This window comes from Nothobranchius furzeri, chromosome 4, assembly GCF_043380555.1.
Source record: "Nothobranchius furzeri strain GRZ-AD chromosome 4, NfurGRZ-RIMD1, whole genome shotgun sequence".
NCBI classification, from domain to species: domain Eukaryota; kingdom Metazoa; phylum Chordata; class Actinopteri; order Cyprinodontiformes; family Nothobranchiidae; genus Nothobranchius; species Nothobranchius furzeri.
The window spans coordinates 62,273,455-62,288,008 of NC_091744.1; the positions used below are offsets into that span (position 1 = coordinate 62,273,455).

Genomic DNA, 14,554 nt, shown 5'->3' on the forward strand with positions numbered 1-14,554 from the left:
AGGTGGTGATCAGCAAACCACGGAAAGGGAGCAGATTTCTCAACACTACACCACACGGAAGGACAGGATGCTGAAGCCCACCAGAGGGAAAGTACTCAGCATCTTCTAAGAGGCTGGAGGTTAACTGGAGCTACATGATGTTTTATTGTTGTTAATGAAACGTTCCAACTTCAGAAGAAAATCAGAATCAGAGATTTATGGCAAAACTTGGAATCCTGGATCTCCGGCCGGACACCTGTCTGAATAAAAACCTCATCAAAAAATGTTGTATAAGACAATTTAAGGGGGTTAAACACCCAATAAAATAATAACCCACATCAGCTATTATAATTAGAAAGTTTATTTTATTAACCAAACAATCCTCTAAATTTGATTCCACTTTCTAGAACAACTTAATGATTAACCATAAACTAGAACCTACAATAAATGCAGCCGGACACATGATAAATTAAATCCCATTACAGCAACTGTCAGACCACTTTAATAACACCGGTGCTGTGAGGATCAGCTCATTGACCTTCTAATGGTAGATAAAACAAAGAGCATCAACAAATCCTCAAACAGAAGGTCCTAGAATGGTCAGTGTCACTGCCAATAAAATCCCATTTTCTAGGATTTGTCTTTAATCTCAAGACAAGTTCAAATGTTTCACCAGTCCTCTTTAAAAATCTCAACTGCTTCCACACACCAAATAGCAGCGCTCACACAAATTAAAGCAACAATGCTCCATTATTCCAGGTAAAAATTAAATAATGAAAACTGGACATGCAGGCTGGCTTCGATGGAAATGTTTGCAACCATTTGACATTAGGCGTGTGTATGTGTGTCAATGTCAAGCCTACATTTAAATTTAATCTACCTAAATACATAGTCTGCAGTGATGTGAACAGATTAAGTCAATGGAGTTTGGAGCCTCAGAGTAAAATTCCTACTGCAGCAGCTGAAGAGTACGACAATAAGGCAACACAAATACATATAAAATCTGGTGTATGACTGCCCCCTACTGATTGGATGGTATAAAATGCACCATTTCTCTTAAATAAATTTACACGAGTTTGGCTTTAAAAGCAAACATTCATCCTCTCTTCCTCCTTTGAAAGGACAACTATAAATAACTGGATTAAATAATCTCAAACTTCAACAGTTTCCTTGATTATGACAATCTGATAGTTCTAAATAACTACCCCCCAAAGCGCTTTACAACACAATCAGTCTTTCACCCATGCACACACATTCACACCCTGGTGGTGATGAGCTATAACATAGCCACAGCTGCTCTATGGTGCACTGATGGAGGCGAATTAATAATATCGATTGCTTCGGTTAAGACTTCCTGAACTATTTAGGTCAGACTTTGCTTCAGTCCTGCAGAGGCGGAGAAGATGCAGAAGGATCGTGTTCGGGTCGAAACAAGGCCTCGTGTTGAAGAGGAGTGCGGCGAGGGAAGAAGATGTGCTTGAGGTCATAGTTGAGCAGGCAGCTGATGGTGGCCATGTAGATGTCAGCAAAGCGGGAGAGTCGCCGTGAGAAGTAGGTGGGGTTATGATCTGTGCGGAAGAGGCTCCCGAACTGAGCGTTGAAGATGTCTTTGGTATGTGGTCTGCCATGAAAACACACAATGATGCATGATTATTTCAGTTTAACAAGCAGAACCTGACTGCTTTTCAACCCCTAAGGAGTTATCTTCATTACTTCATGGCTTCTCTTTCTTTTATCCACTCCTCGACCACAGCTTGAGTCGCGGGATCTCTGTGCACCTGTTCAAAGGCAACACATCACAGATAATCACAAAGCTGTTCGGATAAGAAGAAGTCAGATATAACAATGGTAAGTAAGAAGATTAACCAGATGTTGGATAAAGTCTTCTGACCTGCATCTGTTCGATGAGTCCAGTTAGCGCTTGTAACCAGGTCATCATGTGAGCGTACTGCTGTGTGTTCATGATCTTGATCTCCTTCCGCAGCTCAGGGATGATGGCGCCTGTCCTCCAGCCATGTTTCAGAGTCAGATCCTGATGATCAGAGAAGATCCAGCTAGAATACAAGTTCTGCCTGCACAGCATTTGTTTATCTCAAGGATCTAAACACAGAGAAGGAATAATAAACCCAAAGGATTGATCCTGCTGGTTTCAGGTAAATTTGCAGTGCAGCATTTATTCTTTATTTATGCCAAAGCTTCAGCAGCACAGCCACTCTGTCAAAGCAGATCTGTGTGCTGCTGAAATGACATTTAACAGTTCAGCAACACACACTGCAGCTGCACAAATAAGGTAGAAGGAAGTGCACCTAGTCCTACACCACAACACTGGGAGTTTATTACAACAGCTCAGAGGAGCAAAAGGAAGCAACAGACCCAGAAACAAAACAAACACCTCAGAAAACGTTTCTAAAAACATTCTGAATTCTGTTTGGTGTTCTGCTTTGCTGAGTTTATTGTTTTACTGCGTCTTGGCCAGGTCGTCATTGTTGATGAGATTAGGTTCTGCATCGCCTCACCTGCTTAAATGAAGGCTAACTAAATAAACTGCAGAGATATTCTACAGTTGTGTTTTGTTTTAGTACTAGTTTATTACTGTATTATTGCTCTGCGGAACATTTTTGTTTATTTACTAAACATTCAACAGAAACTCTGAAGTGTAATAGTCCCCCTAGTGGCTGTTTCCAGTACAACTATTTAGCTCCACCCCACATATAAAAGAATAAAAGACTTTACTAATTAAAAAATAAAAATGTGTCTCAGAAAATATTTGTTTTGCTGCAGCTGCGTGATTAAAGAGTCATTTTTCTCGTACTTTTAGTGGTAATTATTTATTTGTTGCTTAAAACCCCAGGATTGTGAGTAGGCGTCCAGCTTTTCCAAAAACCAATTATCTGTAGTATTTTTCAGTTTTTTATTCTATCCTATATTTTATGTGTTTTTGGTTTGTTTAGTGAAAATATATGCCATCATTTAATGTTATTTTGGTCTATTTTAAATAGTCAATTTTATTATGTGTTTTCTTGCAGAAATGCTGTTTGAATGCTGGATAGCTTAAACTGTTAGCTGAATCAGCTTAATAGCTGAACTGAAGCTGAAAGTAAGCAAAACTTTCAAAATGAGCTGAATGTGTTGAAAGATGTAGAAGCAAAAATCACTAACAAGCATATAAAGCACAAAAAGTAAGTGAAGAATGGAGAAAAATAATCCTAAATAGCAAAAAACTGAAATCTTTGAACATTGTATAAAATCTGGACAGCTAAAATGTCCTGTTATTTCAGTTGGACACGTTTAACAGTTTAATCTTTACATTTAGCTGAACTGTGAAATTAGCAGCTTATGCTAAATTTGGTAACTGATTGCTGAAGTTGTTGAATAGCTGAAGTAAAGCTGAAACTAAGCTTAACTGTCAAAATGAGCTGAATGTAGTGAAAGATTTAGAAGCAAAAATCACCAACAAGTGTAATAAAGCTCAGAATAAAGATGGAGAATGGACAAAAAATGCTAAACAGCAGAAAAATTCAATCTTTGAACATTGATTGAAAACTCAAAATTTGAAAAGTTAAACAGCTGGCATTTGAATGAGAATAGTTTAACGGGTACATTTTTACAAATGGCTGAACTGTGAATTTAGAAGCATTTGCCGATATCTGAAACTGATAGATTAACATATGTTCAGACTTTATATGGGATGGAAGAATAGTTGGATGAATGGAATGATGATGGATGGATTGTTGGATGGAAGTTAGATGGTTTTCTGGATGGATGGATGGATGGATGGATGGATGGATGGATGGATGGATGGATGGATGGAAAGAAGCATGGATGGATTTATATGTGGATGGATAGATTCCTTAGGTTAAAAAAACCTACAAGAGTAAGAGTTCAAAAAAGTGATAGGATTTAGCTGAAAATTGAGCAATCCCATTAATTTCAATGGGACCAAAAATCGCAGAAAATGCTGAATATCTCAAAAAGTATAAAATATGTTAATACCAAAAGTCATTGCTGGCATAAGCTGAACGAGCTGAACGTTTTGATACCAAAATTGTGTAAATAGTTGGAAGAATTGTGGAAGTAGTTAAATGCCAAAAAACGTACGAAAGCAGAATAATAAACTAACAAACTAGCTATAAACAGAAACAGGATCACTATAGTTTGCAGCATTCAAACAATTATTTCTATCACACTTAAGAGTGGATTTGAAACCCATTCATGATTTGGAGAATGTATTCTGGATTTTGTGTAACTGAAACACTTCTGTATTTATTCTCTCACGGGACTCTGCAGCCAGTCTGATGGTGAGCTGTCCTTGGTGTAAACCACAAACGCCCACTTCCATCTTTTTAAACAACATAAGTGACTTGTGGCTGGCGGGCACTGACTGGACATCATGCCAGAGATGAAAATTTGATCTTTCAATATCAGTCTTTACAGCTGACCACGCATATCCATACATACATCAGACTCTCTTATGTAAGATACAGTTTATCCACCAAACAAACTACAGTGGTGCTCAGTAGGCTTTATGGTCTGAATATGGAACAAGAACACCAAAGCGACATCTAGTGTGTGGAGGTTGTAGCTGCAACAATAAAACAAGGTTTCCAGCCGTCAGGATACCAGTAACTGCCGACACATAAAATGTTTTATTTGGGTCCATCTCTTTGTAGGCTTCACCTAAACTCACTCTTGTTTTAGATCTTTAAATGTCGCTCTTCTTCTGAGAAGGATAATGACATCTTCTGGGCTCAGAAGCAGCTGCTTGACTTTGCGTAGTTCGCCATTTTCCACAGTGCCAGCTTTGCCGAGCCGAGCAGAGCCAACTGTTTGGTTGGTAAATGCAAGCATAAGAGTTGTGCTCGTCAAAATAATAATTTAATAATTTTTTAATTGAAACATAGCTTTTAAAGGAAATGCTGTACCTTCAGTTTGCTCACCTCTAAACGCCCTGTGGTGGTTTTATTTTTTAAAACAATATAGCTTTTTGTTAAATAAATAAATGATAAATGACCTTGTACAGCGCCTTTCAGAGTCGGAGGACTCCAAAGCGCTTTACACTACAATGTATCATTCACACACTGATGATGATGAGCTGTAATGTAGCCACAGCTGCCCTGAGGCACACTGACAGAGGCGAGGCTGCCGAGCACGGGCGCCATCAGTCCTTCCGACCACCACCAGTAGGCAAGGTGGGTTAACTGTCATGCCCAAGGACACAACAGCAGAATTCTTTGTCCGGAGCCGGGATTGAACCTGCAACCTTCCAATTACTAGACAACCTGCTCAACCTCCTGAGCTACTGCTGCTCCAGTAGCAGTATAACTGTTCCATATTCAACCTTTAATGCGTTAAGTTAGTGACCATTAATATTCTCACCTACATTTTCTGATTTAGGTAAATATTTATTTTTGTATTTCACAAACGAAAGTTTGGTGAAACTGCAGGGAAAACTGTTTTAGCACCTGGCTCTGCAGCATAATACTTTTATGTTTTTCTTTCAGAAGGTTGGCTAGAATGGTGCAGCATACGCTTCAAATACATTATTTACTAAGATTTGTGCCTCACAATTCACTCCCAATCACACCGTTGTTTGCCCTGGGGGGGGCTTTTCTTTCCTTATACACAAGATAAGGCTGTGTGTTGCAATGCAGAGGTTACACAGGTGCTTCTGACAGGAAAGAGAACGAGAATCTGTGTGGCATGTTGATGACATGTTTTCTGAATAGTTTGGATGTTAATATTTGCTTGTTAGTTGAGCTTTGTAGACAGTAGGATCTGTTTCATGGCTTTTACCACCACCGTTTTCAGAAACAGTGAAACAGAAAGCTGTACAAAGACAACAAAAGAAAATAGTGAGGATGCATTGATGCATTGCAGGTTTTTCATTCAAATGCCTTCTGGAATAAAGTCTGTTAACAGGAACCCCAGAAGGTAACAGCAGACTGCAGTGATAGCTGGTTGTTGTAGAGCTGTAAAGTAGGCTATTTATTTTTTATCATTGGTCTGGAAGTAAATCTTAAATGAGTCTCCTTCTCTTATATTTCTAGGTGAATCTGGAACCACAGACATAATAAAGTTGAACACAGTAAAACTTGTATAATTTTACATGTGATCTGAGCCAAGGCGAGCGTGTTAAATACCCAAACAGGTGATCAGGTTTCTGTTTAAGCAGTCAGCACAGCGGCGACCACAAACAAGCTGATAATGTCCTGGGACTCTGCTTCTGTCATTAAAATGAGCTGCGTTTGTGAATAATGACGCTTCTAGAACTGGATCTGCAGAGCAGGACTCTCCCGGTGGTGCATTTTCTGAAATGCAGATTAAATTTCTCAGAACAGTAAAAATGGCTCATAGACTACTAAACAAATAAATCCAGTCAGGATAATTCCTTTAACTTAAAAAGAAACAGGTTTTTTTTTTTGCTGTTGTTTAAATTCCAATCAGTGATTAATGTTCTGTAATAATTATTTTACTGTGAAAATGTACGGATGCTGCTTACTGCCAAGTCGCTATAAATGTGATCTCCAAAGTAAAGTACTTTGGATCCCCTCCAGCCGGTGAGTCTGAGGAACTCGTACAGGTTTCCCTGTAAATCAAATACATCTACATTAAAAATGAGACAGAACCACATAAGGTCACAGGGACATTTCCTGGCACATCACCTGTTTGTAGATTTGCCCCCTTTCCAACCTGTGGATTCTGTCCCACAGTAAAGCACCTTTATCTGTCACTCGCCTGAAAGGTCTGTCAGAAATAGACACCAAATCTTAGCATTTGTCAGCAGCTCAAAAACCCATGTGAATGGGTTTTATTTAGGACCTACTTACTTCCTTCTGTCATTAAAGAAACTAGGTTTGTCAGCCTGGACAATAACAACATCAAACAGGTCCCTCCAGTCCTCTCCCACGATGTAGCTCATTCCACGATTCCTGAGAATCAGAGAGAATTTTATTGCCAGCGCTCCAGCGAACCAGAGCATATGAACTTGACTCCACAAAACAGCCTGACCAAGGTTACACACACACACACATATAGACAGAACAGATACAGGCAGATCAAAGGAGGACAAAGGATCAAGATGAAGATGGCCACCACAGCTATTTTTAGCCAAATCCAAACTCAGTTTTTAGCTGCAATGACAGTGATTCAGTCCCAAGTCAAAATCATCCTAAATCATCAAAATAATTAAGGGATTCCAGTCCAAACAGCACACAGAGAAACTGGTGTGTTGCAACGGTGTAGTGCTGTTAGCACCAGTGTTGGGAAAGTTACTTTCCCATCCAGGGCTCTTGTTTATTGGGTCTTTGGTAATTTAAGACCTCTGGAAATTGTATTTAAGGATTATTTGTCATTTTTAAGGATTTTTAAGGTCTTAAATCTGGAAAAGCTAATTTAAGACTTTTAAGGACCCACAGATACCCTGATAAAGGCACTTGACAGTCACACATGCACATGATTACAGCACCTCCCTGCTTACATAAACCACCTTTTCACAACTTTCCACACTGATTAGGAATTAGAGTAATTAATATTTCAGTACGAAGTTCAAGGATGCTTCAGGATCAAACCACCGACCATCCAATTATGAACGACCTTCCTTAGCCACCTCCAGCTAGAGAAGCTTCCAGTGGTTCCTGCATGCATTTTAAAACCTATTCATGACATCAATCTACCAACCAGTTTGAAACACACATTTAATTAAACGCGCAGCTTGTTCTTATCGCTGTGACCATTCAATACTACAAACAAGAACATCATTTCAGGGATTTTAGGCTCTAGGAAATCTTCTGATGTTCAATTCCCCTACTGATCAATTTGTGCAAACAGCCATGACTTCAAAAGGCCCCACAGTCGATAGCTTACTGTACCAATTTGCAAACACGAGCCATCTGATGCGTGTTGACCCATCTATGAAAAACTGGGACATTATCCCAATGGCAATGATTTAACATTGTCACCTAAACATGTAAGCTTCAGAAGTATTCTTTTCGTTAAACCCTCAATTTGATCTCACTTACACAAAGTCAAAAGGGCTGTTGGTGATGAGAAACATCTTCTTTCCGTATGCTGACAGCTTCCTCAGCACAGCGTGGCTTTGCTCACCATAACAAATGTATTTCTCTGGAGGAGAAAGAGGGTTCAGAATCAGTTTTTATTTAGTTATCATACCTGGATTATGGGTTAATCACTCCGATGTGTTCATTTTTCTTTAATTAGGGGGTATAATGTAAAAATTGTTACCTGTATCTGCCTCCACTGCTCGATACATGATGCCCTTGACGTGAACATCTCTGATTGCTTCCTGTGAGGAGGAAATGTAAAACAGTCCTCAACCAGGAAGTCACGACAGCAGATTAGCATTCAGCTCCGACAGCAACTTTACTCTGTGTATAAACGGTTGACTTGGAAGCATGAGGAAAATGCACTTCGGAATACCAATGAAACAGGAGAAAAAGCAGGAGTTAAGATGCTTTGTGAGAAACCTTAGAAATCTGCACACTTACGGTTAAATGTGGAACCTTCATCACACACACACACACACACACACACACACACACACTATCTGATGCAATCAGATCATAAGGAGGAACAAAAAGATTGAAAACATTAAGGTCAATACTGCATTATTAACCAGGAAAGACGAAGAACAGGGAGGGTCGTCCTTGGAAAGATATGAAAAGCATTCTTCAAACGGAGCACGTGTGAGGGTTTTTTAATGACAGCTATCTGTCAAAAACGCCGCAGCGTCACACGGAGCGGAGAGTAGCAGCGACGACAGCTGGCCTCAGAGGGAGAACACAGAGCGGATTTCTCTCCACTCCGCCTGTGAAGCAGCGGAGCCACGTGGCTGGGGGGCGAGAATGCTCGACTAAAATTAGAAGCTGCTTTTGAGGGCTAAAATTAAGATGGCATTGAATAGCTGGAGTTTTACTGCAATGTGTAAACACATTAACACTCGTGCACATATGGAGCTTTATTTGTTTAATCACTCACACACATGAGAGTGGGAAGAAAAGACAGTAACCTTTACGTCTTTGTAGAGATGGACGGGCTCATAGTCGATGTTGTGCCTCATGAAAAAGTCGTTGACACAAGAGAGGAGCGTCATCTCAGGGAGGGAGAATATGTCCATGAACTGCTTCATCGTGTGTTCGTGTGTGCTCTGCAGGACAGATACAATCATTCCTGTCCATTTTTAAGCCTTCTGGATTTATTTTCGCATAAGTAAGTGAAGAAATTTTCGTCACCTTGCCATAGAAGTCACTCATGATCTCTAAAGGCACATGACTTCCTTCGTACATGGCTATCACTTCCTCATCGGGAACCGGATCAAGACCTCTATATCCCAAACAGAGAATATCCCAAACTGTAAGCTAAAAGCAGTTTTATATTTGGAGCAGATACAGCCCCTGTAAATGTTTGTATTACACATGAAGCAAAGCTTAGACTATTTTATACATTTTAATATCGATCAGATTTTATCGATTCCCTAGTATGAGAAATAATAAACGTTCTTAAACACCTGTATACAGTGCCCAACTGGATGTAGTGAAAAGCATCTATCTTCATCAGCAGTGCCTTTCATAGATCATAAAACACATAGTCATGAAACAACAGTGAGCTTAACGTGCAACAAATTAGACCTCCACGCACCTTCTGGACGTCGTAGTGAAGCCCCCTCACAGCAAAGTCTGGGATATACTCGTACTTTCGCAGGCCCTCTGGGTACTAACAGCAAATAAATAAATAAATAAATAAATAAAACTAGTTAGAAAATTTCTTATAGAAAAAAGGCCAACGTGACAAATTTCAGTTTGAACGCAGTTGTAGTCCAGTTTAAACCATAACATGTGACTATTAACTTCCTTCTTTTTAATGATAAAACGACAGAGGTTGTAGTCTTTGGTCCAAGTACTCGGTCTGCTCGCCCCATTCTTGAAACTGAGTGCGACTTCTCTGGGTGTTGTGCTGGATGGGGATCTTGTCTTGGACAGGCAGACAAGTGCGGTGACTAAATCTAGTTTTTATCAATTAAGAAGGATCGCCAAGGTAAAGAACTTGCTGTCAAAAATGGATTCTGAAACAGTAATTCATGCGTTTATTACATCAAGGCTTGATTATTGTCATTTTTTGTACCTTGGTGTTTCTCAATCCCACCTCTCACGTCTTCAGTTGGTGCAGAATGCTGCTGCACGGCTGCTCACTGGGACAAAACAGATGGAGCATGTTACTCCTGTCCTGGCCTCACCGCACTGGCTGCCTGTTTGTTTTAGAATCCAGTACAAGGTGCTTTTAAATCTCTGCATGGCCCTGCTCCAGAGTACCTCTCTGAGCTTCTGGTTTGTTATTCCCCTGCACGGTGTCTGAGGTCGGCTGACAGGATGCTCTTAGAAGTCCCAAAAACAAGACGCGAGCTCAGAGGTGACAGGGCTTTCTCTGTAGTTGCCCCTAGGCTCTGGATTGCTCTGCCTTTGAGCATTAGGTCGGCCGCTTCACCGTCTGGTTTTAAATCTCATTTGAAAACCTATTTTTATGATTTGGCTTTTAACTCAGAATGAGAGTCTTTTTAGTGTTTTATCAGTGTTAGTCCTTAAGCTTTAGTTTTAATGCATTTCTGTGTTGTGTATTGTTTTTAATGTCTGTGAAGCACTTTGGTCGGTTTTATACCATTGTAAGGTGCTACATCAGAAGTGGGGAACCCTGGTCCATCGAGGGCCACTATCCAGCATATTTTAGTTTGAACCCGGCTTCAACACACCTGATTTCAATAGCAGGTGATTAACAGGCTTCTGCAGAGCCTGATGAGCTGCTGAACAGGTGAATCAACCACTGAATCAGAGGTGTTGGAGCAAAGATGTGCAGGATACTGGCCCTCGAGGACCAGGGTTCCCCACGCCTGTGCTATATAAATAAAGTTGCCTTGCCTTGCCATTAAAAGCAATAAAACTACAGTTTTTGTTGTTCTTTTCTTTTGCTTGATTACAATTATCTTGTATTGCAGAATCAGGAACCAGGCCGGACCTCACCCTGTGGTTGGTGATGAGGATGTCTCGTGCGATGTTGAAGATGAGCGTGTGGAGGTGGCTGGAGTAAAATGCCAGGGTGTAGTCATAGTCAAAGCCGTAGATCTCGATGTCTCGCAGACTCATCTCGTTGTTGGCAAAAATGGTGTCCGGGTCGACAGAGCTGGTGGACATAACTGGAAGCAAAAGTGAGAAGAAAACACATGAGGTTAAAGAGCAATGTCTATGGCAACTTAATGCAACGAAAAAATAGCATCGCTGCTGCAGAACAATAAGAAATGGTACAAACATAAGCAAGAGAAACATTGAAAGGTAGCTAAAAATGGCATTCACTGCTCATAAACATTCAAGGTATTACAACTACGTGACGGTGTTTCTTTAATGATAAAAACAGATGAATCCCTTTGAGACAAGATTCTTGAAAAGAATGAAAAATTAACTTTTGATTTTTCCTGAATAGAATAAATTTACCCAATTCTGCTTATTTACTATTATTTTCTGAGAAGCGCATAGTTAGGTACAAAACTTAGTAGGGCACGAATGTGGTCATCGGCGAATATTAATCATTTTTTAGCATAGTATATGTCTGATTTATAAAAATCAACCGATGTTTGTTTCAATCTTGCTGTCGTTTGAGTAGAGGCTGGTTAGCGTTTGTTTACACTTAAAAACCAAAAAATGTAAATAATCCAGGAAGAATGTGTCTTATAAGTAAAGCAAAACTAAATTCATAAGCGCTGCTGACATAAAATGTATGAAAATAGACGAGATGATGACGTCACTTATTAAACACAGGAAGATAAAACTACTTGCTGGATCTCATCCAATGACAAATATCTGTAGTGTTTATTTTAAGATGGACTTGAGCTGGAACATAGTTATCACTCGTATAGTCTCAGTTCACTAACTGTTTGCGCTGCCTACCTTCTGTCTGCCTTTTGGTCTCAGTGTAAACAGACCACAGCTTCTGAGTGACGTCCTGGCCGTCTGAAGAGCTGCTGCATGCAGATGCTGCGCTGGTTTTGGCTCCGGACTGGAGCGACAGCAGCTCACCGGTGGCTCCGTGGGACAATGCCCTGAAATTCCGCCTCCACAAACTAGCCCCGAGTGAGCGCTGAGGGGAGCCGGGTAAGACATGGCGGGAGACGGCTGCCCTCCGCAGACAGTCCGTGTGTTTCAGGAGAGACCGAAGCGGACAGGACAAGGTCGTCATAGCGCTGTCCTCGGCGGGGCGACCCGAGTGGAAAGGTGGACAAGCAGCGGACCGCACGAGGGACAGGCTCCTTTGTAATTACCGAAACTGTATGGTTGCTTTGACGTCACTTCCGTGTTTGGAAAGCACCCAGCCAACCAGCGAATCAGAGGTTAGTGCGTCTGGTCCGCAGCAAATTAGTAGCCTCAACAAGCTTCATCTAATTCGAATAAATAAAAAATACATTTAGAAATTAGAAAAATAAAAAAGTATAATTATTATTTTGTTTATGATAATAATTTCTAGACTGAACGTATTAAGTCATATTTTAGAAAAAAGTTTAGCCTAAACCCCTGAAAGATCAGAATCCTTGTCGTTATCATACAAAAGTAGCACGTCATTGTAAGCAGGTCCATTCAGTGCAAAGCAAAAACTAAAAGGACATGCATGCACGCAAACACCTGACACACACTATGTGTATTTGGGCAAAGTTACAAGTTAGTTAGTCGTCATAAATTTATGATGTTCAACAATACATGAAGGATTTTAATAACCGTTTAATTGTCTAGTAACAATTAAAAACCTATAGAAGCTTTTTATCAAACAGTTTCCTGAACGAAAAAAAAAGTAGTTCCCGTTATTTGAGTGTACTGATTAACTTACTGAATACTGTCATCTGGTGGAGAAAACGAATAGTGCATTTTTAACTAACATTTTCTTCTTCCTTTTGTCTTCCCCTAACTTTAGTAGTGAAACTGCCAAACTCTATTTCAGTTGGCAGAGAGCAACAACAATGACTAAATAAAACTCATTAGAAATATCCAACATCTATAAAGAAGGAGGCATGTTGCCATAAAAAACTGTTAGCATTCATTCCTTGCTGAAATGCCATTTTGATGTCTCCAAGCTGTGGGTGACATTGTCAAGGTGAGGTTAAGGAAATACAAATGCTGAATGACTGAACGTTTCTTGAACCAATGATTTTGCCAAACTGGTCAAATCTGCTGGGAAGTTTTGTTTGGTGGTGGGAAAATGAAATCAGGATGAGATGTTGAAGGCGAGGATAGATTCAATGAGTGAGGATCATGCTGAGATTAAAGACTTACCCAGCAGGTGGAGGCATTGCTGTGCTGTGTTGTTTACAGAGATGGCATGCTGAGAAAAAGAGAGAACGTGTCCCTAAAAGAGTCAACCTGCTCCTCTACCTGGCCCTGGATATAGCAGTCTCTGTCTCTGCAACACGACTCTTGTGGCATCTACCTTTAACATGTCATCAGCAACAGACAGGATCATGTTCCTGCTCATATCAGCACTGGTATCAGTCAAACGAGCCACAGGGCCATGTCATCCTCCTCCTCACTCCTACGGAGAAGGGAATGAAAGATAAACAGTCCTGTGAAGCAGATTTTATTAAATTAATTTAATTCACAGACATGACAACAATTGAACATGTTGCTTTTTGTTTAGTGATTTGATATGATTTGTTATGAACTGAACCTGCACAAATAGCAATAATTATAATTTGATAGAACATTTTACAAATGACTGAATGACTTTTCTGATAAAAATGTATGGTTTATCACATTCTTCCAAGAGGCTTGTGCTTGAGAAATGTTATGTCAGCTATTTTATTTAGCAAAAGTATTTCATTTCTTTCATTTTTACTTTCACCTAAGGTCATTTAAAAAATCTAAATGGAATCCTGTCATGCTATGGCATTTTTTAAAAATTTTTTTGCAAATGGCTAAATCTAGATCGCTATATTCTAACAGAAAAAAGAACATTATTTCTTTATTTCTTTCACCGCATGAGTTTTTGGTGATGCTGTTTATTTTATGGCTTCATACAAAATAAGTCAAACTGTCTTTGAATAAACAGTTTGAAAACAATGTTTGTTTAACATTTTTACATTTAATCAATGTTTGTTCACCAGATGAAATGGTTACAATTTGTAACAAGTTCTGCTGTGTGTGTGCGCGCGCGCATGTGTGTTTCCTATATTGTCACAAAATAGGATACAATGAACCATTTTAATGTGTTTCTGAACCACTATGCACTTTTGGAAATATCCATTCATTCTTTTTCTCCTACTATATCAGTTCATTATAAAACGAATTTAATATATTTCAAATATATTTCAGTATCAGTAAATATTTAGACTGTGGAGACAAATGAAAATCTTCGACAAATTAAATGTCATCAAGATTCACTGTGTTACAAGGGCATTGCACAAGAAAAATCAAACTTACTTGCATGCGGAATGAGGGTTTTTTGTCAGATAAATGTAAATTGTCAGGAAGTGATGTGCTGATCAGTCACTCTTAGCCAATGATGTCTAGCCACGATTTTCAGGCATCGA

The 14,554-nt window shown here is 39.7% G+C and overlaps 1 protein-coding gene across 2 annotated transcripts; it reads right to left on the minus strand.

Annotated features, from left to right (window-relative positions):
• Window positions 1–1,151: 1,151 nt before the first annotated feature.
• nt5dc3 (5'-nucleotidase domain containing 3) lies at window positions 1,152–14,504 on the minus strand. 2 transcript variants are annotated; one of them, XM_070550312.1, is made up of 16 exons: window positions 14,445–14,504; window positions 13,456–13,557; window positions 13,302–13,350; window positions 11,007–11,179; window positions 9,634–9,708; window positions 9,503–9,558; window positions 9,228–9,318; window positions 9,005–9,142; window positions 8,221–8,281; window positions 7,998–8,100; window positions 6,807–6,908; window positions 6,642–6,723; window positions 6,479–6,565; window positions 1,871–2,011; window positions 1,693–1,757; window positions 1,152–1,600 (listed from the first exon to the last, which is right to left on the minus strand). In XM_070550312.1, exons 2-16 carry the CDS (start codon window positions 13,498–13,500, stop codon window positions 1,360–1,362), a joined length of 1,509 nt encoding a protein of 502 aa, XP_070406413.1. In that variant the 5' UTR covers window positions 13,501–13,557; window positions 14,445–14,504; the 3' UTR covers window positions 1,152–1,359. The 2 variants fall into 2 exon arrangements, with proteins under 2 accessions (XP_070406413.1, XP_015819646.1); XM_015964160.3 differs by lacking the exons at window positions 13,302–13,350; window positions 13,456–13,557; window positions 14,445–14,504 and adding an exon at window positions 11,928–12,329.
• Window positions 14,505–14,554: the final 50 nt, after the last annotated feature.